This window comes from Aythya ferina, assembly GCF_964211825.1.
Source record: "Aythya ferina genome assembly, chromosome: 2".
NCBI lineage: Eukaryota > Metazoa > Chordata > Aves > Anseriformes > Anatidae > Aythya > Aythya ferina.
This window is the reverse complement of record NC_140297.1, coordinates 38,859,950-38,887,722: the sequence shown is the minus strand read 5'-3', so window position 1 is coordinate 38,887,722 and position 27,773 is coordinate 38,859,950. Positions and strand designations below refer to the sequence as shown.

At 33.5% G+C, this 27,773-nt stretch overlaps 1 protein-coding gene across 2 annotated transcripts in view; it reads right to left on the bottom strand.

The window, feature by feature from the left end:
• KCNH8 (potassium voltage-gated channel subfamily H member 8) overlaps positions 1–27,773 on the bottom strand; it is a gene marked incomplete at its 3' end in the record, with an annotated part of 190,712 nt that overhangs the window by 111,472 nt on the left and 51,467 nt on the right. For both annotated transcript variants that reach the window (XM_084509060.1, XM_084509061.1), the window contains exon 2: positions 10,855–11,088. In XM_084509060.1, the coding sequence (XP_084365186.1) occupies positions 10,855–11,088 (234 nt within the window). The remainder of the gene's footprint in view (positions 1–10,854; positions 11,089–27,773) is intronic.

Sequence of the window (27,773 nt, the reverse complement as noted above, 5' to 3'; positions counted from 1 at the left end):
ACAAACTCAGACTGTTAACCTTATTCATGAGCTATGTCCACCCAGCATACAGTAATACTTAACCGAACTTCAACCACAACTATCCCAGACAAAGCCCATTGCAAGAGTCAGAACAGAAATATTTGGGTATTTCAGTGGTATTACAGAAACAGAGAGGGATTATTGATGACCAGTTTATCTACGTCTTTTATGGAATACAAAAAAAAATAAAAAAAAATTCTTTGCCCATCTCCTCTGCTTAATCATCATTTTAACTGTGCTTTTCTGCGGTAAGTGTCTTTCTTAGTGTAAAAAAAAAGGAAAGCATTGAATGTCTTGAATGTTAGATAAACAAGTTCTGTGACACACACACACACACACACACAAATCTCTTCATTTAATAATTACCATGTTGTATTATGTAAAAAAAAAAAAAAAAAAAAAAAAGCAGAACTAAGCTGCACATCTTATGTGCATCATACATGACATCATATATCTGGACGATTTTTTTTTTTTTACATTGCAGTGCTTGATTTTAAACAGATATAAATCTATCTTTTAAGAGAAAATGAAACAAACAACAAACAACACACCACATTTTCCAGGGATTTGTTATTTAAAAGACAAAGATAACTGCAATAAAGTATTGACAGGGTTGATACTAATTCTTCAGCTTTACAACATGATCCTTTCATTTACAGAATTAATAATTGTTAGCAAAATAAAACATTGGCTTATTTTTAAGAAGTTTAGCCAGATTATTTCACCCTCACTGACAGTCCACAATACCAAAGACTTTGTCTAGCGAAACACCAAGCTAACTTTTTTTTGGCTAGATTCCAAGTGCCAATGATAACATTTTGTTTTGGATGTTTTGTGATTTAGACTTTGTTGAGGAGACCAAAGTGCAAAGAAGCAAACAATTCTTTTTTTTTTTTTTTTTTTTAAAAAAAAAAACACTTTACTTTCTCTCTTGTAAATACGAAAACTTTGACAATGATCAGTTAACATAGTTAACTCAAGGTTTTGCTACTTTAAGCAAGTAAGTACCTCGGTCTTCTCCATTCTCCAGAAGTGGCATGTACATACTGACAAAATTTATCAAATTTTCCCTTGAATTCTGCTCCTGTTGATGACAGCCAATGTGTTATATCCTAGTGACAGTCTTTGGTCTGACAATATTGCAAGAAAACTTACAAGAAGACATATGGAGTGTCAGGTAATTCATGCATATGGTCACTGATGGTTGTGCTAGCACTCTCCTAGTAGTAGAAAAAGAGTCTCAAGAACTTATGGCCAACAGATCATACTTGCAATTAGTTCTCTCCACAAATTTTAAGAGTCAACTTAAATCCCTTAAAAAAAAAAAAAAAAATCTCAAATGAGGATATAGAGGTATCTCAAGAACTTGGTAGGGGGAAATGGAATAGGTAAAATACCTTAATAATGAGGTAAAATTATGGTTCAATATGAATAAGCAGATAACAGGCAATTCTGTGGATCTGTGTAGCAATTTATAAACTTCCATTAAAAATCTCCCTGCACATCTCTCACACACGGAAATAGAGCACGTGTTATTCAAATCTATCACATCTCATCAGAGAACATGAAAATCCCCTCTCCATGTCTCCCCTTCTTTTTCAGTGACAAACTCTATCTTACACTCTGTTCCCACTACTGCTGGATAACTCAATAGCTCATAGGTCATGTTGTACAACATGTCTAATTTTGCTGTCATCACTGCCATGTTGGAAAAAGGGAAAAGACGTTCCACTAAGAGGAGACATCGTACAACACATCGGCCTCCTATCCTTGCCTTGCTGCAAACTTCCTATGTTAGTCAGAGAAAGACTTTCCTCACCACCTCAAAATCTGCATTTATTAATATGCTGACAGAGGCTGAGTCTGTTCTGGCAGCTCCTGGTTTGAATGCTTGACTTTTCCAACCTTGGTGCTCTTTTCTTTTGTATGCAACTGCTAGTACAGTCTGCTGTATACTAACTAATTTATGGACTCGAGCACATCTACAATTTGGATTTGTTTACTCAGCTTTGCTATCTCTCCTTTTATGACCACTTTCTACTATATTTTCTACTTAATGAAATTCTTTATTTCAAAATCCTCTAGTTACATACAAGTTTTCATTGAATAAAAGCAGAGAAGCCAAGATATGCCTGTTAAAGCCACGTGACTCATTATCCCTATGTGTGCTACTTACTTTTTGTCTGCTCTAATTTTCTTTTCCTATCTCTGTCCTGATTAGAAAAGAAAATTGCATTTAAGCAGATAAGAACTTCCCTGATGTAATACATTTACAAGGTTACGTATATAACAATTAGCAAAATACACAGGATTATTAAAAAAACTCAGTGAAGTCAATGAAATGCATTCTGTTTAAATGCAAAAGACTCCAGGGCAAATTTCTTGATACCAGCAGTCTGCAACTTACTTTCCCTCCTACCTCAAAGATCGTTATTCTGTCACAGTCATAACACTACAAGGCATTTGTCAGCTAACTCCTGTGACAGCAGAAACTGAGGCAATTTGTTGATATAATTCAATATCCAATAGTTAAAGTCTTAAAAAATTATCTTAAAATATTCTTGTTACCTTACTTGTTTAATAATTAAAAGTCTAACCATAGACTGTTATATATACTGATCCCAGCATACAGGAAAAAAAAAATCTAAATAAAAATATAGTTTCTTCAGTTTTTTCTATGCACTGTTTTGGAAAAAAAATCATGATCAATCCTTCCTGAGTAGTCTTGTTTTTCCTCTCTTCAGATGATATCAGCTTTTTTTGTTATTTTGAGTTACACTCAAAATAAGCAACTTTCCCTTGATTATTGTATTTTTGAAATCTATTGTTAGAATTGTGTTTACAGCCTATGGTGCTTATTCTTTTGGGATTTTAACAATTCCTCATTCAAAATGTAGACTTAATGACAGGAGCAGATATGATTTTTTAGTCTACTGACGTGTGTACTTTTGTCACTTAGAAAAAAAAAAGGCAAAAAAATAACAAATTTTCTTAAGCCAGGATGACTTCTTAGATAAACATATGTATGTATGTATGTACATGAAAAACATATTTATACATAACTTTCTCCCCAAACTTCTATCTGTTTCTTTCAAAAATCTAACCAATATTTTTAAAATCGTGTCTGAAATTTCTGACATCAGAAGGAAGTGTGTTCCACATTGATCTAAAAACTACCATGTTTTCAAATGAAGTTATCATTTTTGAGCTTATTATTATTATATCCTCTTAAAAAGAAACTTCCAAAATTACACAGAATTTGTTGCTTCCTAGGAAAAAACAACAACATAGCAATACCAAAACAGACACTAGTACTGGTAAGTTTTCCACTTTTTCAACTCCAAATAATGAGGCAGAAAAACAAATAAAGATATTTTTGTGCAAGACATTTTCATGATCCAGGTTCTGGTGTCTCAGCCAATGGCAGGCCCTATGAACAGAAGGGTCAGAGTCTACAGAAGAGTAGGTCTCCCAAAGATAGAAGAAATTCTGGATGCAGACTCATGCTTATTCTAAACACTTTCACATTAAATGTTACTTAGAGAAGTGGAAAATCTGCTGGCTATTTGTCCACTCTTGCTGCAAAGCTCCATTTTAGAAACTGATAATTTATTTTCTATCACCTTTCCATAAGGTAAGGTCAGAGATTGTTTATATCAGTGACTCTATAGTTGATGTCTAAAATTTAAGCTTTATCTGTAAATAACGGCCATTTCAAATGAGTTTGAGGATTTTCCATTGAGCCCATAATTCAAGAATTTTAACCTGCTCTTGACTTTCTGCTCTCCAGCACTTTTCTAGGAGGAAGGTGACCTGTCTGGGACCTGATAAAGGGTTGTGTCATGAATCTAGATTGCTATCGCCCTCCTGTCAGGTTTATGGGTTTATGCAGGAGGGTTTTGAAACATGCACTGAAAAATTACATAATGCCGTAGAGAGGATTAATCTTCCCATTTCACCATTTGAATCTATGTGAACACATGTTGTAAACAGACTCTGAGCCTTTCCATTGAGAAGAATTACAGAAACCCTGCCAGTTGGAAGGTAGTAGGTTTTAACCTTTTCATTACTTACCTGCTCTATAAAATCACACTGTTTTTGCAATTCCCCAAGACAAATCAGTAAGGTGGTTCAATACACAGTGCTAACATGAACCTCCTGCTGTTCCTCCAAAAAAAAAAGAAAAAAACTACACCATGGAGATACCGCAAGAACTCATTGCAATTGTTAGCATAAGAGTTGGCAATTACATTCTGCAGCATGATCCAATAAAGTTTATTGAGGACCATGAAAAAATTAAAGAAATGTCAGCAGAAGGGAGGCAGGTGATCATCAGGAGAGATGGCTCTTTGTCCTTTCTTTAAACAAACATCAGCCTAACTCATGCTGAAGCATGGGTACAGAAGTCAATTTTTAGCTAAGCCTGATTTAAAACCTTATAAAAAATAAAGCATAACCTATCAGCATTCTCACTGTGACCATAAAACCATAAGAAAATTTGAAGTGTAGACTAACTGTTCTGACCCCAGTGTCCCACAGCAAAATAAATACCTATGTCTCTTAAAATGCATGTGCATGTGCAAAAGGGAGCATAATTATATAAATCTTAAAAAATAAAAAGTGCATACAACATAAACATTCGTATTAAGTACAGCTGGAAACACATGGTGCCTGTATGGAAACAAATCTGTAAGCATCTGTAAGCAATGAAAAGCCTGTCACATTGTAACAATGCAATAAGAACCAGGAAACTCTTATATGGATTTATTCACTTATCAGTGTGCTTCTATGAGAACAAATCTTTTCATAGTGAATTATGCTTTTAATAAATCATGTTGTTTTTGAAAGAAGCTATTAGCCAATGTCACCATGAGTGCCATCAGAATAAAGTCTCAGCACTGTCAGTTAGTAAGCAGCAGTAAGCAACTTCGTGTTGAAGTCTCATGAAATCATAGCAAAAGATCTCAGATGTTTCAGATCACATTGCACACGGGATTTTCCCTTTCTATTTTTATTTTTTCTTTTATTTCCTTTTTTTCCTTCTAACTGAAGTTCAACCCCTGGTTTTATCTCCTTGCAGGCTTTCACTGACCCAACACTCTACAGAGGCTGAGCCACGGATCTCCAGAGGAACAAACATCTGCCCCATTTTCCCCTTTTGCTGCTCTTGCTGCAGAAGCTGGGACTGTCTGTAATGTCTATGTATGGCTACCCTTTGCATTTTGAAAAATGAAATGTTTGCGGAGAAAAGAAGCTTAAATGTTTCCTGTTCTATAAAAATAGAAGAAAATAAGGACATGCCTTTAGTCTACACACAGGTATATTGCTTTTTAAAAAATAACTTCCTCAATAATACTGAGATATCCTAACACTTTACTATTGAGCTATACGAAAGGGAAGAAAAACAAACAAAAAAGAAATAATGCTTTAATTGCAGTTAGCTATTACCATCAGATTCATTTTTCAGCATTTTTTGCTCTTTCAGTTTCCCCCTACTCCTTCTGTATTTTGTACTATAATTTAGATAATGTGAGCAAATCAGCTACGAATGATTTTAACTTTCTTGTTAGGCCACATTTTTAAGGTAAAACAGCAGTGAGGTCAGATTTCTATGAACTCTCCTGCCAAACTTGTCAAGAAAGTTCCTGTACATTAGTAACTAGACGTCGCTAGAAAATTGATGGTTTTGTATGGAAAGTTTTAATTTTCTCTAATTGGAAAATTCTAATAAATGTCTCTCCTGTAGCTGCCAGGCTTAACATTTCCCAGAGCAATTCAAGGGTTGCTAAAGCAGGGAGTTAGTTCATATTAAAAATGTACCATACAACTCCTATGCTTCAAAGTGCTACAGGATATTTCCAGAGAACCATTAAAATAGATCTTTAAACTTCTTGATGGAAAAAAAGGGATACCAGTTCTGCAAAGACCAAAATACTTTTTTTTTTTTTTTTTGTGTATGTGTGTCTGTGTGTGTGTAAAAAGAAGAGCTTTAAGAAATCCTTATTTTCTTTAAATATAATTATTTTTACTTAAACTTCTTTAATACTTATTATAATTTTTAATAAAAAAATAAAATCATCTTAAAAGAAAAGATGTAATTCCTTGACTGCAAAAAATGTATGGAGTCTTTGATCTTCTTTAGCCACATTATTCAAGTGCATCCATAATAGATGCTATAAGCAATGTTTCATGGCCTGAGGTTTATTTCATTTGCCTGTTTTTCAACTCCTATTCTACCCATCTGATATAATATTCTGGTGTTATATAATTATAGGTCCTTATATATTAATATATTATATTAATAATACTTCCAGATAAAGGTACAGATTTTTTGAAACACTAGTGAGTAGAGATGAATACTGTGGTTTAATCACACTGACTCTTGGAATTAGAGAATTGAGAAAATAGCTGTTTCATGTCTTCTTGACTTTAGAAGTTATTTACAAAACCTTTAAGGTAGGGAAAACTGCAAGGCAGATGCATAATACTTACCTCAGAAAGTGCTTAAATTAGTTTACAGGTAGAAGATGTCATATTGTCCCATGAGTATCTGTGATTAAGCCAACTCTATATGCAGTCAAGTCCTAAGGCAACCCGTAAAGGTGGCCCCAGCAACACCTACCTGTCCATTAGTCTTACAGAAGGGATTTTCAAATTCCTGCCAATTGTGGAAATGGCAGCTGGGAGGTGGTGAGAGGAGGACATGGACACAATGGATGCCATACTGAAGCCTCTCACAAATCCTTAAATCAAAAGTAAACTTTTCTGGTTACACAGTATTTTACACAGGTTACACCTTCACAGGAAGAGACCAATTTCCTTTCCATGAAAGAAAGTTGTAGCACTACTAAAGACCATACAAGTGTGTGTGCAAGAACAAACAAGATCAAACCTTTTTTTTTAAAGACTACAAACTGACTTTTGAGACACGGAAAATAAGACTGATGGGGTCATAAGGGAACTAAGGTATGACCTTCTCAGTGATTGAAGATGGAGAGCTTATGCTGGACTAAGTCAGTGATTATAAGGCTTATTGTAGCATCCTCTTAGGCTGCAACAGAAAAGGAAAAAATCCAATCAGCTCCTTGTTTATACTTCAGTTTGGTGGATCATGAAGACCTTATTTAACTATATGTACTTATTGCTGATAATTTCTTTCAGTGGTCTGACAGGGATTGTTCAGAAGGGATTGTTCAAACATAGTTCTTTAGTGAAGTGTTCATATGCTATCAGACTACTCTAAAAAAGGAGATCCCTGGAGTGAGTTCTTCCCTCACAAGTCACTTGAATTCAAAAAAGGTTATTTTGCATTTCTTTTATCATAATTGACAACTTAATTTGTCACAGATGTTTTGAAGAAAGTGTAGAAATAGCAAGAGAAAAAAATTAAAAAGCAACTCCTAAAATACTTCATTTTAAAACTTTCTGAAGAAAGCAAGTCATACATTTCCTTGTTTTTTTAATAGTTACTTTTTTCTTTTCTTTTTGTCTGCAAAAAGCACTATAACTCTAATAATTAAATAAATAAAATAAATTAAAAACTGTCTAAGGAACTGAAATAAATACTAAAACTATGTTGAAAAATATGTTTGTAATGGGATTTCCAAAGACATCTCTCTGAAGCTGCTGTATCTGCTGCAACACTTCTTATACTGTTCTGAACTAACATGGCAGAAATGGGAAGGTACAAACATCTTATGCTATGGTGAAGATTTGTTAGAAAGACAAAAGGAGAACACATGTACTTCTATTCATTCTAAGAAGATTGCTTTCTAGTTAGGTGAGAGTACAAGAGGTGAGGATAACCCTTCTATTATGATCCAAAAGCAAATGACCAAAACAATAAATTTCTTTGTTTCTTACCACAGAGAATTAATCCATATCCTCTACCCAACTCCTTGCATGTTGGTTTTTCTCACTGCAATGAGTGTCAGCTCACATCAGTCTGGAATTCCTATGAAATTGTATGTACTATGGTGGAGTTGCTTTAGTTACAACAGTCACTCCTTTACTGAAGAGTTCCTGAGAAAAATTGCTATTAGAATTTCTAGTTAAATAACTGTGAAAGGCCCTATACCTAAACATCCAAATTCAGATCAAAACTAGTTAAGGGTTTTAAGTCCCAAACTTGAATCAGAACTTGTGTAGAATTAATAGTTTAATTTAATGATAAAAACCAGATCAGTTTTAAATTGAGTTTAAATAAAAGTCATAATATTGAAAAATGTGGTTATTAAAAAATAATTAAAAATCAACACATATTAGTTTTGGAAGTTTGAATTTCTTTCCCACACAAGGAGATACACATAGGAAGAAAAAAAAAAAAAAAAAAAAAAGGAAAGAAAACAACAACAATGACAAAAAAAACACAACATGTTATGTTCAATTACAGATTTCTAGCCTCTGAGTTTTAGATCAAATCCAGGATAGAAAAAAAAATAAAATAAAAATCCTAATGTGTCGTTTATAAAGTAGTTATTTAAAATATTATTTTATGGAGTATTCTGAGGGATGTTTCGGTCAATTCTGTAATTCTATGAGCTCAGAATTATCCCTGAAGCTGAACTTCTGTGCCTGAAGTTATCCCTGAAAGTATTTATTTTGTCTTGTAGCTAGGCCTACAGAGTAAGTCTATACTCCTGAATGCTGGACTAAAGCCAGAAACCTTACCAAATGATACCCTAAAGTCATAACAGGAGACTGAAATATTACACTATAAAAACCAAACCTTACTAGTTACCTGTCTCTCACTGATCTCTGTTCCTGGGGTTCCTATACACTAACCCCTTTAGTAGGTATTTTCAGTGTCAGGTAAGCCTCAAGGTAGCCATACATTCATTCTGAGGTCATTAGTCCTAAAGTTCTTGTCTAAAAATATTGTTAAAACATTTGTCTGTAACACAGACTCCTTTTTTTTCCTCCCTCCTTTTTTTTTTTTTTTTTTTTTTCCCCTGCCAATGTTGAATAACAACTGCTTCATTGGTTCATTTTTTCTTCTGATAAAAACTCTCAAAACATTTAGCTAAAATGGGTGATTTACCAAATTCAATGTCTGCACTATGAAGCTCTGTTGAAAACCTAACAAACAAACAAAAAAACAAGACTATTTTTTAAGATAAATTTTGCTTTTATTCAAAAATAGTCTCATGTTATTTTAATACCTATTCATTTTGCTTCACAATGGTACAGAAATGCATGAAAATGAAAAATACAACAGACAGTCAAGGAAATTTATTCATACTCAGAAAAAGTCTTGGAATGGCTTCCATTCCAATTATACACAGGAATGCAAGTAGAATAGATTGGGGGAATTCTTTTATCCTAAACAATTTCTCTTTTCCTATGTTTCATAAACTTATTTGCCAAGCAAATTGATCTACAATTTCCTTTACCTGAATTAGTCCTACTTATTGAAGGTTTGAAGCACCCCTCATACTGCAAAGGAATCACAATTTAACCTGCAGGACTAAGCCAGTGAAATGAATATGTTAGCTTTACTTCTTTCATTTGCATATATTGAAATCTCTTCCTGCTATGCCCAGTCATCATTCTACAATACTGGTCAAATGCAGCCCTTATGTTTCTGTAAGATAATTTTTCCCTACATTCAGACATGATTTACAGAGGAGAAACTAGTTTTATTGAAAAACTTTCCTTAAAAATAAGCTAATGAATTCAAGGAAATATGGGAGTCTCTTTAAAAAGCAGTCATGAACACAAAACAGCTAAACAGCAACTTTTGTATTAAACACATTTTTTTTTGTCATTAAACACCTATTACTTTTAGAAAATAACTTGTAAAAGTATTTAATATAGTAGTAACAACATTTTGGGAGGAAATATTTCATTACCAAGGACATAAATAGAATCTATGGAGAAACTATATGGCTTAAACATATGTCTACAAATTCTAGCCTTATAATAAAACATAAGGTGATGCTCAACCTGTGGATCCATTAAAAATCATGGATTGTTAAATATATGACAAGGCTCCTATAGCACTGTTGTGGTTGCAGTTCTATTAGAATCTTATACATAGGGTCACCCTTGGCTAGTGGTACAGTTCAAAGATCACATGAATAATAGCACTTAAACACTTATGGAATAGGTGCACTGAAAGAGACTAATATAATGAAACAAGATGATGAGTGTGTGTCATGGGTTGCTTTCTTCCATGGCTCACTCACTTTTACTATGCAAGAGTCCTTATAAATGACCTGCAATAGGAGTGAAAGCTTTGGCAATGCAACCCAAAATTTACTTAAGTCTATGGAGTTGCTTAATGCTCAGAATGTTTTATGTGACAATACATTCTTTAATGTAAACTCAATGTAGAGTACTTATCTATATTTGAAAGTCATTATTATTGAGTTTATATAGAGTGGCTGCGGAGAATGAGCCACTTGGATCATTCAAAACAGTAAGCGTTTTACTGATTGGACTGCAAATTTAATATACCCACTGCCTACCTTAATTTTTTATTTTAATTTTCATCAATACGGGGTCAGGACATCAGTATAAGAAAAAAAAAGATGCAGTGTCATACTAAGTGCTGATATCACAGTGCCTCACAATGCAGCTTAGGATCCTGAATTTCTCCTTCTATAGTTTTATAACTTGTCAGACAGCTAATACAAAATCAGAAATACTAATATAAACATAGTTTCAATGTGCATCCAAACGTATCCGAATCTGTTCTTCTAGGTCTGACTATAGACATAGAAAATAATTAAGCGGAAAACAAACTACGTATTATACAGGTTAATGCTAAGTTTCATTCTTTGGGAATGACAGAAAATAGGAAACAAACAAACAAACAAACAGAAAGCTTACCGTTTTTCTTATAGAACATGATTTCTCCTTTGAATTCTATCTTTTCCTCCAATGATTTCTCAATCTGAAGAATCATCTGCTCGTTTGTTTCAGCACCAAGTAAAAATTTACAGCTGCAGCTCTTCTGCATGACTTCAGTTCTTGCAAATCCAGCAAGCTCACAGAAGCCATCTGAGCAGTAAACAATAGGGAATCCCTTAGCCACCTGAGCATTTGCAAGGATGAAGTTACTATCTGTAAAGGAACGCAGAAGTAAAACATGAATTACACACTCAATTCTATGTCATTTGGCTTAATTCTTCCTTTATCTTTGTCAGAAAGCACAACTGGGCATATATTTACACAGCCCCAACTGCCTGCAACAAGGCTGCAACTTCTGTTTTTAGACCATTAGTAAGAATGGTCTAACAGATCACAGAACACTCTCATTTAATGATTCCTCATGTGCCATCTTGCCTTATTACATCTTCAAGCAATAATTTACTACACCTGCCTCCAAGATGGCACATCCAAAGAACACTTAAGCAAGGACTGGTGATGAACATGGAAGCTTTGGAAAAGTTTCAGAGATGCTACTTTACGCTTCCACTTAAATTCCTCTCCAGTCTGTAGGATAAAGATGACTTAAACTAATTTCTTTTATATTTTTTTTCTACTTAAAAGTAGAGTTGAGGGACATTCTGTGGTGATGTGAAATCTTTTGTCCTTTATTCCCCCACCAGACTTTATTTTTATTACCTTTTTTTTTTTTAAATTTTTTTTTTTGGTGAGGAGGAAATTATTTTATTCAAAAGCACTGCCATCTGTTTTCCAGAGCCTCACCACGCTTTTTGCATATGTGACAGGCAGATAAGAGTCACAATTCTTTTACTACTTAATGCATTTTAGAATTTTAAAGTGTACGTGAAATGCAATCAACATCTTATAAATTTAAGAAAGGTGTTTTGAAATGGACATCAATCAGCAATAAATGAGGTTGTAATTTGTCTTTAAGCATATTTTGCAGCTGTATGGTTTGTTTCCATGCCTTGTGGAAGTGTCTTCGAAGGTTTTGTACTTTAGACTCTCATCCACATCTACAGATGTAGCAATATATGGTCTTTTTCAACTGTCACAGAGACACTTTCCAGATAATATATGAAGTTCACAAACATTTTTTTCCCGTTTCCTTATCTTCAAGTGAAAAAAAAAAAAATGTTATGTGATGAATGTGTTCAAACTCTTCATACTTCACATCGAGAAAGACTATTTCTTTGTCTACTGTTTACTAAGGAATGTATACCTTACAGCTTGCTGTCAGGAGCAGTCTTGTCCCAAGACAGATCTTTCTCACATTTCAGACCTATATGCATGTGGATTCTTCTGTGTATTAAGAAAAATACGAAACTAATTTAACTAAGCATCTCCTGATAAATATACATATATTTAAAGAGAAAAATTGAACTATTTTAATTAAAATTAAATCAGGTTGCTATGCCTAATTTCCATACAGGGATATATTACTCATGATTGGAGAGGGGATGGACTGAATGTACTTAGTAAAACTGAGTAAAATTAAGTGTGATTCAGACTTAACTGTCACAAGAATTTTAAATCAATGAAATTCCATCAACTTCATCTACTTTATTTACCCAAGGAATAAAATACTATGGCTTGTATTGTTCCTTATTTTTAATACAATGTTGAGTGTTGTTTATTTTTTTTTTTAAGTTTTATTTGCTCATGAAGCTGCACTTCAATTACTCCCTTTTTGCCCAAATCTAATTAAAGTATTTAAATAAATGATTGTTAAATTAAAACAATTGTTAAATGATTGTTAAATTAAAACAGATGCTTCCCTTTTACCAACTATGTACTTTAAAAATGCATTCAGTGCAGTGCTTGGTTTTGCTTGTCATTTTTATTTGCTAGAGAATAAGTATCATTACCATTCATACACTGACATGCTGCTTCCCCGTCAACAAAAAACTAAATCATTGCCAAAAGAATAGAAATCATACGCTTCCACTGCAGCTTAATGATGGTATTACAGTAAAAGACCTGCAAAATTGTACATCCCAAATGTATTTATAACTATCAAATTAATGTAATCCTGAGTTTCTTATTGTTTAAGATATAATTATGCATCACAAAGCCATTTTTAAAATTTATTTTATTATTATTCTAATTGTGAACTGCAAAAAGCAGGATATAGGACACCAAAAGGACAGAAAGGATTTGGAGGATGCTCTCTAAGTTTAGGAGTGTTTGAGTATCATTATGAACAGGAGTACAGTGGACCTCACTAAGAATATCATTTTATGAAAAATATTAGATGGCCAAATTCTGCTGTCATTTACATCAAAATAAACCCAGAATACTTTATGCTACCTTATCATTCACAGCAGAAAATAATTTACTTCTAAAAGACCAATCTGGTGTTGGCTAGAATAACAGACAATAATCCCTATAACATCAGTGGATGTCTGATAAATCTTGTCTTGTAAGTCTAATTATCTTACACTTTTTTAATAATGACAATAAAGAATCAGCTTCAGGAAGACACAATCAGGATTACGTTTTTTGTTTTTCTTGAGGTTGAAATTCAAGTCAGATAATTAATGATACAGCTGTAATCCCAAACTAGTAGACTAAAAGAAACATTATGGCACTTATTGAGGCAACATCTTTTTGTCCAATAATCATCTGTATTTCACTGAATTCTTAAGTAATGTTTCTTAAGGGATAATTAACTTTAGATTATTATACAAAATAGATTTGAGAAATTTTATCTTAAAATATTCTGGTTCAAAGTTTAATTCCTTTTCATAATCTGGAATCTTTAATGTCACTTGTTATTTGTAATGAACAAAAAGCACCATAACATATTCAAAACAAACAAACAAACAAAAGATACAACCCAACCTAAGCAATGAGGGTGAAAGGTTTAAGGCCATTTAAGGCTCAGTGCAAACACAAAACAAACACAAACACAAAACAAAAAACATTTAGTTCAATGTTCTTCAGAGACAGCTAGATATTAAAATTCAGAGTAAGAAGAATGATATTTTATTTAGAATAATTTATTATAAATCTATAATTCTTTATAGACTTGAAGTAAGAATTTAGGCTTATCTTTTACCAGTAGACCAGTTGCAATGACAAATAGAAACCTATTAGTGTTTGTATTTTGATATATATTCATCTGTAGATTGCAACAGTTATATAAAAAAAAATAAAAATCAATTCCATATTTATTTTTCAACACATCAACATGAATATTAAGTTATTTCATTCAGGTTGATTGGACTTAATGATCAGTGGACATACTGGCAGTACTTTTAAATTTATTTTTTTAGATAAGAAAACACACCAAAACTAAATTCAAGTTATATTCAGAAAGATGTAATTTTGAGTCTATTGGACTGTTTAAGAGTACAGGGCATCTGCAGGAACAGACTAGAATTTCTGCCAATCTGCAGGCAGCCAAATAATAAATTTTGACAAAACCAAAAGTAGCACTCTTCAACTCAGAATTTGTCAAGTGCTCTAACTTTGGGCAAAATAAATCAAATATTCAAGTCATATATTTAAATATTACCTTTAAATAAAAATACTCGGTTGCATATTCAAGTTTGCATATGATGCACAGAGACTGCTTTTTAAAAGCATTTCTGTTAAAGATGAGATAATAAGACTTGACACCAAAAAAACACAACATTCACTAAAGTTTTCCTTTAACAGCAAGACAGCGACCACTGAAAAGAAGCTGGACATACTCCTTTGTCTGCCACACTTAATGTATTTATAAACATTGATAAGATCTCAGTCTTCTTTTCTCCAGGCTGAACAGACCCAGGTCTCTCAGTTTTTCCTCATAGGGGAGATGCTCCAGGCCCTGTATCATCTTAGTGGCCCTCTGCTGGACTCTTTCCAGGAGACACCTGTGTTTTTTTTACTGGGGAGCCCAGAACTGGACACAGTACTCCAGGTGAGGCCTGACCAGGGCAGAGTACAGGGGGACGATCTCCTCCCTTGACCTGCTGGCCATGCTCCTTTTAATGCACCCCAGGATCCTATTGGCTGTCTTGGCCATGAGGGCACACTGCTGGCTCATGGCCAGATCAAATTATTTTTTCACATCAAAGTTTGAAGGAAGAATGTTAGGAGCTAGCATGTCTGCATTTGCTTTGGAAGTAGGACAGACTGAAGTAGGTAGGACATTGATCAAAAAAAGACTCACGTGGTTTCAAGAAACCTCCATCAGACACACAGAGTAAACCCAGAGACAATTAAACAATGCTATCTCCACCTCCAATCACAGGCATACCCAGAGTTGCCTTGTTTCAGTGATTATTCTGATACTCAAAAATTATAACCTAAGAAACAGAACAAATTTATATAATGCATCATACAATCCAGACAGAATGACAGTGTTTTAGAATTGAGATAATTAAAGGAAAAGGTTATGCAATTTTTGGCTTCATAATTAACGCACACGATTTATGTGACTGTAATGACACTATATTACATTTAAACTCAGCACTCCCTTGATAAATCTTACTGTCATCTTATTTAGAAAAAAAAAAAAAAAAAAAAAAAGACAAAAGGGTTTTTGCCTTAATAGAGTAGCTGTGTCTGCTATAAATCTGATCACCGTCCTTCTCCAGTTCTTGTAACTGTTTTTTTTTTTTTTTTTTTTTTTTTTTTTATTGAAAGTCCAGATCGCTTCTTCAAATCATCCTCTTTAGGAGTGAAGAGAACATCTATCTTACTTCTGCAACTGAGAACAGCCAACCGCCATTCCAATTTAAATATCAAAAAAAAAAAAAGAATTAAAAAGGAAGGAAAAGTGACAAAAAAATAAAATTCCCTATCAATGCAGGGAATTGCATGCATAAACAAGCGAATCACATAACCACTCTATAGAATGGAGAACAGTCCATAATTATTCTGGATGAAAAGAGTTGCTACATGTAAGTTTGATTCCATGGTTCCTCCACAGGCAACCTCGCCCCATTCTCATACTGCTACAGAGAACTTGATCACATTAAGAGTTAAGTGTACTTCAGTGATTAAAACAGCATATGAAAACATTTAGCTTTATGTCAGAAAATTTAAATGTGAGTTTTATTAGAGTTCAAGCTCATTTACCAGCTGTGCTTTGAATCTAGCTGAAGCCAAAATGGTTTCATACTACATACATTTTCAAATATCGGAGTTTCTCTTGAAAATCTCACTGAAGTTACCTGTGTCACTAATGTGAGGTTAAGATTTATCTAGATCTAGATAAGTCAGAACAAAGTTATTTGTTTATAATGTTACATCTTTCCACTTTTCACTAGAAATAAAATAAATAAAAGCATATTCCAATGAATCTACAGGAGTAAAGGATAGAAATATTGTATAATAAACTATATGCATGGAGTGATGAACAAGGAACCCATCACAGTAAGCTGTATAATTGATTTAATTGGCCATGTCACTTCAAATAAAAGATGACATTACAAGGATTCATAAAATTGGGTAACATTTAGAAATTCAGAGTAAAAAAAAATATTTTGAAGTACCTAGTTCTATGAATTCAGATCAAGGATGAGCTGCCATAGCTCCCATTTAAACTGCATAGAAAAAAAAAATTCCCATTATGTAGAAAAGTTTTGAATTCAGCATCTGAGAAAACTTTCACTTTGCATTTACAATCATTTTTAAGTCTGACAGTGAACATGCTTCACTATATACAATATTCTGTAGCTACAGAAAGAGTTAATCTGTAATACAGTACAACACAGAGACATTCAGATAAAATGAGCTTTAGGATGTCAAAACATCTTCTAGTCTTGTTGATACACACAGATCGCAAGCCATTTAAGATATTCAGTGCTTAACAATCTCAAATCTAGTCTTCAGTATCATTACTGCATTAGGTCAATACTAGATTAATGTCTGCAGCTGTTTTCATGAACCAAAGAAAATACCTATTCCTGAGACAACGTAGACCAAAGAGCAAGAAGGACCATGGAGGAAAACCAACTAACAAACAACCAAAAAATAAAGCCAAAGGGAACTGAATCTCCCCAAAGTCCTCATGCTGAGTTGGGGTACTGGACTCCTAGACAGAGAGGAAAAATAATAAAAATAAATAATTTGCTCCTCCAATAGAAATCTCTCTATGTGCTTCTATTTTCACTTCTTTTCTAATTTATTTTTCATTTGCATCAACATGAAATGTAAGGCATAAGGATTGGGATCTTTGTTCTACACCTGCAGCAACTCTGTTACTGCTACCTTTTCACAGAGCACATTTCAAACAAAAAAAAATGGTGCAATTGCAATAGATGAACAATTAGGAGAGGAACAATTAGCAGAGATGACTTTGAAGTTCTTCAGAATTAAACTCCACTAGAAGCAGATGTTTATATCTTTTTCTGAGAAGGAAATAGTAACTAGTTTAAGTCTCTTTTCACATTTTTTTTTTCTTCCCCTCACCCCCCCAGGATTTACTTGGTATTACACTTTTATATTACACATACACTATGTGTAATAACAATCTAAATCCAACAAGCACTGGATTTAAAACTGAATCAGGGTTGCAATGAAATATTTCTTTTCCCACTCTTAAGCTGTGAGGTACGTGTCATAAATGTACTAAGCTTCCTCTGGCAAAAATGGTGCATACTATATCACTGTGCCTCAACTATAAAAAATGATCCATCCTTAGAATAGACCCAGTCCCAGGTCTGAGTTTAAAGTGAAGGAAAAAGGGACAACAGTCATCCTTTCTCAGCACCACCTGCTTAGTGTAGTTGTTTCTGTCAACAGAGGTCAACTCAGCATCCTCAGTATCACTATAACAGATGCATTTTTTTGGCCCTGTAGATAGTGTCAACACAAAATTTTTGTATACAATTTTCATTTCCTGTTACATTTCTTTACATTCCTGTTACTGTTACATTCTCTGAATAAGAAGAATGCATCATTTAATGTAAGCACTTAACTATCCTGAAGTTTTACTCAAAGCAGCTCAGAGATGCTTTTCATGGATGCTGTCTGATACACATAATTTCTGTGGTGTTCACAATCACTTTAAAAATTTTTTATAAAACCCATAAAAATCTCATGCTAGCTTGTGATTTTTACTGTACTGAATTCATTCTATTCTTATTTTACTAAAATAGTAAGGTAGCAAAAGAGTACCAGGGCTCTATGCTAAAAATGACCGCTTGGAGACTTTGCAGTTTATATACTCCTCTCTCACTCCCTAAAATTTAGAAAAATCTTGAGTTAATTTTAAAGGTGTGAGGAAGCAGGCTTCCATGTGCTTATTCCAGTGACATAAGTTATCAGTAAGATAACTGCAAGAATTTCTTCATGCAGTGTTCTTAGAAAAGCAATGGGAATCTAAAATTATGCTGTGGAAAAAAATAAATAAATAAATAAAAAATCAAAGAATGTTCTTCTGGCAAATTGACATAAATTATGTCAAAATAGAATTCAGAAATTGATAAACAGTGTCCAGGGAATGTAATTTCCAGAAAACATAGAATTTTATACTAGGCTATTTACCATAACAAAGAATGGCACTTACCCTTTCTGAAACGTTATTTCCTCTTAAATTAAAATAACTTCAAGAATCTCAAAATAGATCTCACTGATGATGTACTCTTGAGTGAGATCTGTGAATAAAACTTCTTAATGGAGTGGAAGGGAATGTTGTGAAGTTACAGGTGGGGATGTGATTAGGTTGTCACATTCAAAAACCAAAAACAAACAAACAAACAAAAAAGAACAAAACAAAACAAAACAAAATAAAACAGACCGTTTTATAGAGGGTATCCCAGCTGAGAATGATTTTCAGAAATATCCAGAGGGAAAAATGCTGAAAACTGTGGAGAAGTTGTGGTTGAATGAAAAAATAAAGTAACCTTAATGGATCAGTAAAGTAGATGCCCGAAGTAGACATAAGCAACTACTTGTAATTAAGCTAAAATGGACAGCCATCCCTCAAGTCAGCACCTCCTGAATGATTGGTATGGAACACCTGAAGCTTAGATCCATACACAAGAACACCTGAGCTTAGATCCATACTGATCTAAGCTCATACTGATTTCCATACTGATTTATGGAAAGATGTTAATAAGAAAGGAAGAAGCTGATAAGGGATCTTGAAAGGCCTGAGGCCTTTCACTAGCATAAAATGATCACAATTTGGAGAAAAGATCCAGATTTAAGCTAGAGATGGTCTGGGAAGTTCAAAGCATCCGGGATTTCCTTGGAATAAGGAGTATGGATATAAATAGGCAGTAAATTCATCAGATTTTTGTTGTTGTTACCTTAGGGAAAAAATAATAACTTGGACTACTTAGTGACTCAGTAAAAGAAAATCAGGCAGAGGAAAAGAAAGCTATCCAAAAATCTCCCTAAATTCAACCTCAGAGAACTTAAACAGTGTAGACAAGAAGAAGCATCACAAAGTCATGGAGGGTCTTAAGTATAATTAGATCCTCAAAAACCTATGCCTTTTTATGTGTGCTTGTTTTGGTTTATGTCTTTTTCTATTTTAAAAGGAGTAAAGAGGTTAACACAGATGAAACTTTGGCATTTCTATAGCAAGTGTTATTTTCATTTTCCTGTGGAACAAAACCAATTCCCCTTCCCACCCTCCTGACCTCCTTCCCATTCTCCTGACCTCCAACCTCCTCATCCATCCCTCCACACCCCTGAAAAAAAAAAAAAGAAGCATGAAAAGCATGAAAAAGTTACTTATGTGAGAAAGCAACTCACACCAGAACACAAGACCAGTTTTCAGTAATTTGTCCAAGATCTAAAACTTACATATCCCAGAAAAAATGTTATCTAGTAACTATTCTGCAGTTAATCATCATTTTTAGGTTAACAATTAATTTTTATTTCAGTTTTCTTGGCCAAAACATAAAAAAATTTATTTCAGTTTTCAGCTAAATTCCTCTTACTGGTTCAAAAACTTTCATGTAGAATCTTTTTTTTTTTTGCTGCTATACTTGCAAGACAATGTCAACACTACTTTTTGTCTACAGGAATGAAGTATAAAGATACTGCAATCAAATGCCAGGGTTATTATGGGAGGTGTCTTGAAGCCTTGCTTTGTCTTGCCAAAGGCCAATCTAAAGCAATTGACTGAGGACGCCTTAACCAAATGTCAGCACATACTTGTTACTGATTGCATTTTTTTTTTTTTTATGTGAGAAAGAAAAAAATTATTTGCTCAAAAAAGTTTTGAAACTGTTCGTAGAAAATCTGATGTTCACACCATGGATTCATCCTCTATCTTATCAAGCAGCAGTGGCACTGAGCAAACAGAGAAAAATACTAAAAACAGAGAAACAAAAAAAAACATTTAGCATAAATGGTGGAAAACTTATGCTCACTGGTGGAAAAGTTATGCTCACTGAAAACACAAAATGTTGAAGAAAGCTGCAAATGACAACCTGATGATACTGCTATATCTCCTGTGTGACCCAATGCTATAAATCTGGAAGTTGTTTTGCTGTTCTAGATACTGTTTTGAATGTGAAAAATTATTCAGAGACTTATCAGTTGGATAACTCAACATGCATTGTATACATCAGCAGAAATGTCTTTGTTTCATCAACTTTTACAGCTTTGGTGGCCACAGTTACCAAAATGGTGTTAACCTCTTCTTCAGACAACTGAATCTCAGTGTCAGGATCAGGAGCTGCATCTCCACAGCAATGGTGGAAAGTGATTTCTTCCAAGGGGTTAAACAGAATAAGGACTTATATGTGTTTATCTTCACATAGGTAGGTTCTAAACACTGAGTAAATGCACCTGTCCTTGCCCATGTCATTCTTCCTTGTAAATAGAAGTCAAAGAGCATCTGTATGTGAGGGACTTTTCCTTACCTGGAAATTCTTAAAAGAAAAGAAATGTACAACTTGTAGCTCTTTCTATTCTAACAAAATAAAGAGAATGAAATGTGAGTCTGTAAGTTAGATTACACTGTGATGTAGGAAAATCACTCAATTTCAGACCACCCTATATATCTAATAATAGAAGATATGGATGTTACACATATTGTGCTCCATGTTATAAAACAAGTTACAATAGCAATAATAACTCTGAAAGTCTTGGGAGAAGGCTTCACAAAATCTAAAGTTAATAGATAAAAACACAAACAAGAAGTGTGAAACTTAGCCTGTTAAAAGAAATATTATTACAACAGCAGAGAACATATATGGTAAGGAGGACTTTATGTAGAAAATGGTAACAAATGTTCTGAAGTGCCTTAAATACCACAGAGTCTTAGTAACGCTATGGAACTACTACTTGCAACCCTGTAAACGTTACCTACATTGCTGATGTAGTGTTTTCAGAGCCTCTGTTGCATTATTTTTCCTTTATTCTTCTCATGTTCTTGTTCTTATCTTGTCACAGCCTTGCACCCACAAGCCACAACAGTGAAGATGTCTTGTGGGAAGCACCTATCACTGGTCTAAGAATGGCCTCTTTATTCCCTTTACTTCCTTATCTCACTCTGTAGAATTTAGCTTATTAGAGCAAATGGAAATACTGCAGACAACAAATTAGATAATGGTCATTTAAGTACTCAGTAAATATTAACCAGTAATATATGCACACACAAGCTTAACAAGCAGTAAATATGCATTACTACAAGCTAATTCACCTATCACATAATCACAGAATAGTTGAGATTGGAATGGACCTCTGGAGATTATTTAGTCCAGCCTGCCAAACAGGGTCATCCCAGTCAGTGCTAATAACATCATGAATGTGAGCAAAAAATGGGAGCGTTAGAGAAGGTTCTGATAAAAACTGGATAGCAGTATGGGAAAACAATGTTAAAAAGCTTTTTTTTAAAGCCAGACAATGCACTGGAAAAACACCAAGAGCTCTTCTGGGGAATCCTCTCCATTCTCCTCCCAGCTGGCACTGGGGAGAGTATTCCTTTTCACTTCTCATTCCCTCTCTTTGTTATGTTACTTTCCTCCCAAATCAGCTTTTATCATTTGAGTCCACGTATGTTGTAAGCTATGGGCTCCATTACTAAACCTCTGTATACATAAGCTGATCTTAACATCTTTTTTGCAATCACAAACTTCCTGTTCATTCCTTATTCTTATCCTCTGTTTTCTCATTCTCTTGCCTATGCAGGCTTTCTCATGCTTTGTCCCTTGTGCTTTATTTGCCACCCAGCTGAGCTCACCATTGTCCTGGTTAGCTGCCAGCCGGGTTAAACCACAACAACCATCTAACCCAATAAAGAAGGGCATTTTTAAATTTTTCTTAAATTTCTGTTCTTGTGTTGAAGACATGCTGGATTAGTAGGCTTCATCCTGCAGTCATGTGAGAGCAGAACATCAGTAAGAGGGTGGTGGTTGGAGCAATATCTAGATAGCTAGCAGCATCTTAGAAGGTTAGACCTTTCAAGAATCTCTTGCTTCAGGAAAACTTTATCACAGGCATCTCTAACAAAAGACAGTTTTAATTTCCTATCCTTTTAACAAAACCTTGAATGTTAAAGTGTGCAAGATCCAACTCTTTTCACTCCTGGAGAAAGAAATGGGGAGGCAGAAGTCTGAAACTTGGTTCTCATTCCCATTTTTAGTTACTATTTGCTTCATTCCTCACCATCATGTGGTGGAGATGGCATTCTTCTGCTGGAAGGATTAACTTCTTCAGTTTTGTTAGATGCCATGCTCTAGGACATTTTATAAGCATATTAAAGACCATAGTCCGAAACTGCCTAAATGATGATCAAACTTTATCTTAAAAGTGGTAAAAAGTAAAAAAAAAAGAAAATAGAGAAATACAAGGAAGACAGTTTTTATCAATAGCATTCTCTAGAAATGGCAAGATAATTATTAAATTAGTTATTAAACTAGTTATTTTACAGCTGTATGCACAAGTCCAATCATTAACCTCTTTCCTCTGTTTCCGTACTGCACTTCATTAAAGAAATTCCAAAGGGAAAGTTACATGAACAGTGTTTTTAGATATTATTAAAATATTTTTAGTAGTTTAATACCTTTATTAGTGGTATTTTTTTTTTTTTTTTGCAAAAATATCTTGTATTCTGTTTTTCAACATATAGAACTACTCACTTGATTATAATACTTTAAAATTAATTAGAATACTGTCTTAAGTCTAGGTTTTGGGTTTTCAAACTTATTAAAGAACAGCAATTTACCATCTTTCTAACTCACCAACCAACCCTCTACATGTCAAAGGTTTCTTTAGAAGCAGAAAATGTATTAATTACTTCTCTGAAAATGTTACTAACTAGATTTTAAACCTGCTTTTTAAAATATTTCATTCATATAATCTTTGCTTTAGAAAGGCATGAGTTCAAAAAAGAAAAATATGAATTAATTAATTTCATATATGAAATGAAACAATTTAAACTGATATATCGAAGTTCCAAGTAAAAAGATTTTCATTAGGTATTTTTGTGGCTCTATAAAAAGAAACCAAAAGTAATAATGATAAGCTGCTTCATTTTATCATTTCAAATGACATATGATATAGTAATGAAAAGGTATACAGGAAAAATCATACAGGAAAAAAAAAATCAATTAAGAAAAGAAATAGAGAAAATAATTTCCCAAAGTTTTTGTCCTTCTCAGGGTATAGCTGCAATAATGGATTAACCAGCATTACTATTATTATTATTATTTTCTGCAAGTCAAAAAAGTAAATATGTTTGGACTTTTGAAAAGTAAAACACCAATGATATTTCAGGAAAGAGTTTTCTTCCCCCTCCCTCCCATCCCAATGGCATTTAGGAGTCCAAAATACATGACATTGACTCTACATTTCCTTTTTCAGAGACACTCTCTGCAATTTCTTTCAGTTATAGAGGTCACTCATTTCCTCTTCTTTAAGCCACTAAGGTTATTGCTTGCCCATTTATTCACCTGTCCTGTTCTCTGCTGACTTCATAACTTTCAGAACTATTACTTTCTTAAGCAGCCTGAGTTCCCAAGAAAGGGGTCTTATGTAGGTGTTTTTTATTGTTATTTATTTTTATTTATTTATTTTTAGTGGGAAGACATCTCCCTCTGACTGGATTTAAGAAATAATTAGAGTAGAATAGAATGGAAATAACATTCTCCTCAAACTTGAATTAAACAAAGATCTGAGATTTACATATTCTTGATCTTCAGTCTACTACAGTAAAAGTTCATAACGTGCAAAGGTTAGTTACATCAATCCCTGCCTTCACAGCATTTAACAACCCTCCTGAAAATAAATAAATAAATAAATAAATAAATCTCATTTAGATTTTCTTAAAAGAATAAGTAACCTTGTTAAGAGTTTGAACTCCTTGATCTTGTCCAAGCCTTCAAGAGATGCAAAAAATGCATAATCCTCTGTCAGCTATATACCTACAGTGGAAAACTTAATAACATAGCAATAATCTGTACAAATTTGAGTTTCCATAATTATAATATAGCATGAATCATGAACCAGGCCAAAAAATATGTGCTTGGCACAATTATATTAGTTTTACTCCATCTCCCAGAATGGTATGACAATAAAATAGTATCACAAAATGAAAATGGCAAGAATGAACATCTCTAAACAAATCTAAAACAAATCAAAACAAGTAAATTCTCTTGATACAGGTTTAAATCTACAGAGAATCAGTAAGAACAGCATTCTGAGTCAGAACATGAATGCATATATTTTGCTAACATTGTTAAAATACGCTGTTTTTTTTTGGGGGGGGGGGGCTGATCTGAAGTTTTTTGTTTGTTTGTTTGTTTGTTTGTTTTTAAGTTAAGAAGGTGTGATTTGTGAACCTAATTCTTTTTTTTTGGGGGGGGGGGGATGTTAATCTTCTCAAAATGAGATGTCATTGTTAATGATTCAAAGATAACACATCCATAACTAACAAGTAATAGCTAAAATGCAAACTCTCAAGCTTGCTAATAACTGGAGATGTAAATCCCAGTTACATTCCTTCATGGGGTTCATGAATGAGAACACTGGTACTGAATCATCCCTTTGTTCACCTTATTGATATTATTCCCCTTATTTTTCATTATTTATTTATTACTCTGATTTAAAACAGCTGCAGTTCAAAAGTTGTCTCTATCATCTTATGTTGCCTATCACAATAGAAATTAAAAGGTTGTTCTTGTGAGAATATTAGCAACCTAAGATTAAACTCCACACTTTTCTTACCCACAATTATGCCTTAGTGTAGCAGATGCGGATGATGTCTGAAAAGTTTAAGTGGAGATGACCTAATAAAATCTTGTTTAAGTGAAACATATTTGGCCTTCCATGATGTTTCTTAGCATACCAAAATCACAATATAAAAAGGAGACTAAAGCTCTGTTGTTACTACACAAACTTAGAACAAAGAGGGAAAATAAGAAACCGATATACATCAACATTTCCTCTCCTTGATTCTTTAAGAAAATAAATTTATAATGAGAACAAATGATTGTCATTTTAGTCAATATATGAATTTTTCCAGTTTCAAAAATGGGTTAATCATCTTCATCCTTAAGTATATGTATTTAAAATCTCATTTTCCATGCTCTCAGTTAGTCTGGTAAATCTCCAGGGCAACTCATTTGAAAGTAATAAATTTATCTTACTCCAGAAGAGATGGAAATCTAGGAACTTAGATTAAGCTTCAGTATTTTTGAAAACATATTTCTGTTGAATGCAGCACTTATTTCCCAGCTGCTGGAAAATTAGATTCTGATTTAAATAATATTCATTTGCATCTTATAGAAAATATTTTCTGTGCAGACTCAAGGAGAGACAATAATTATAGGATCACAGTCTAACGATTAACCAATTTTATTAAATTACAATATTGTTATCAAAAAAGAAACAGTGAAATGGTAGCTAAGGCAATAATCATTTTATGTTGCTGTTAATTTTACTGTCAACAAATAGAATTTCTTTCTAAACTTCCACATTCTCTCTTTTATAAATTCTTTTATTCAATTTTTGAACAGATGTTGCACTATTTATTTTGCTACTAGTTTTGGCTTGCTGATGTTGCCTTTTTAAAATTCCTTTCCCCCCCACAAAAAAAAAAAACACAGTGCCAAACAACGTTCAGCTGTCAACCTGAAAATATAGGCCAAGGTAAAGAACATGCATTTTTATTTCTTGATAAGTCTGTCATCTGCATCTATTTGGGGAAAAAAAAAATATGGTAGTGTCAAAAGGGCTAACTGATTTATAAATTAATACACTGAAAATTTTTAAATGCTAAAAGAACCACAACACCAGCAGCTTTTCTAAAAGAGCAATAGACAGTACAAAAGATTTTTGTTGAAAAGACATTTCAAACAGATAAAAGATTTTTGCAACTTGGTTTATAATATATTTCCAATTGTTAAAATGTCAAGCATTGCATGAAGTTCAGACTGGATTTTTTGCATTTTTGAGATCCTTCATGTAACCACACACTGAGTAACATCTCCTTTGGTTCAATTTCTTTAAAAATCAACATTTTTCCTGACACCAGGCCATAATTTATTTCAATTTGTTTACTCTTATAGGTCTAACTTCTTTCATTTTGTAAAACAAAAACAGCAGAAGAAATATAGAGACTTTGGTCAGCAAGGCCATATCCTTTATTAGTACAAACACAGCCTTTTTACAAGAAAGGAGTTAGTAGAACTTTTGATTGGTTTTGTTGAGACTTGTGTCTGAATGAAACTGTGCTGCCAGAGCTGAATGTGCTACAGCATAGAAGGCCTTCTGGATGAGACTGGCTCTTTAATACTCAGTCCACAGGCCTGATTATTAAAGATTATTTTGCAATTTTAACAGCTATTCTTTCACCAGAAGTTAAGTAAAATAGAATTGAACTAAACAGCAAATTCAAAATTAATCAAAACACAGAAACAATTATAGATCTGTAGTTGAGAAGCAGTGCTCAGAATAAACTTCATCAAAATGGGTTTCAGCCTTCCTAGATAAATCACTAGATTCCCCTGGATTATTATATTTGAGGGGATGTGGGTTTTTGGATGTTTTCTGTTTTTGATGTTTTTTATGTTGTTGTTGTTGTTTTGTTGTTGTTTATTCCACATAGGAGGGACTAATATTTCTTTGTCTCTTCTGTTTATTTTTCTGCATTCTGTTTTTCTTCTTTTCTGCTTTCTAGTATCTCGCTTCCATTCCTTCCTTCTTCCTTAATTTTGCTAATTTAATTTTTCTGATTACTTGCTCCAGATCTATTCTGTTAACTCATCATTTTCCATTCCCACTATCAGGAGATTACTGAGTAAGTTTGTAAAGGCACTGTCTGTAACTGAGCTGAAAACTACACACACACAAAGTTCATCTTTGTGGACTATATATCAACTTAGAAATTGTTACCCCAAGTTAACTGTATTGGAAATCATAACCATTTCAGAGAGCAATGGGAAGATAAGCTTCCTGACAGCCAATTGTTTTATCCACAAATAAAACATCAGTTCTGTGCTATGCATACAGGGCACGAGGCAGTTTTCCTTAACAATATTTACCCAGTTCTCTGTCTTTTAAGTAGATTGTCATCCTGAAGAAATTCATCAATACATGGAAAAACTGAGAAAAGTTGATAGCTTTCTTTAAGCTACAGGAAATGAGGCATTGTGGTCAATCACAGGATTAAAAACTGGAATACACTTACTGAAGTTGGGTCAAACATAGAAAATGTGTCCTTGCATTTCTTCAAGCACATAGACAGAAATAAGTGCTAATAACCATATTGTCATTAAATAACCATATTGTCATTAGCAACCATAGCTTGCCAATTATTTAAAAGATTTGTCAAGTCAGCTAATAAAAACTTACAGGAATGCAACCATTATCTGCATCAAGAGGATTTCAGCAGAGATATCAAACAATTAACTAAGTCTAATTAACAGAAGCTCATTTCTGAGTGATCACACTGCTTA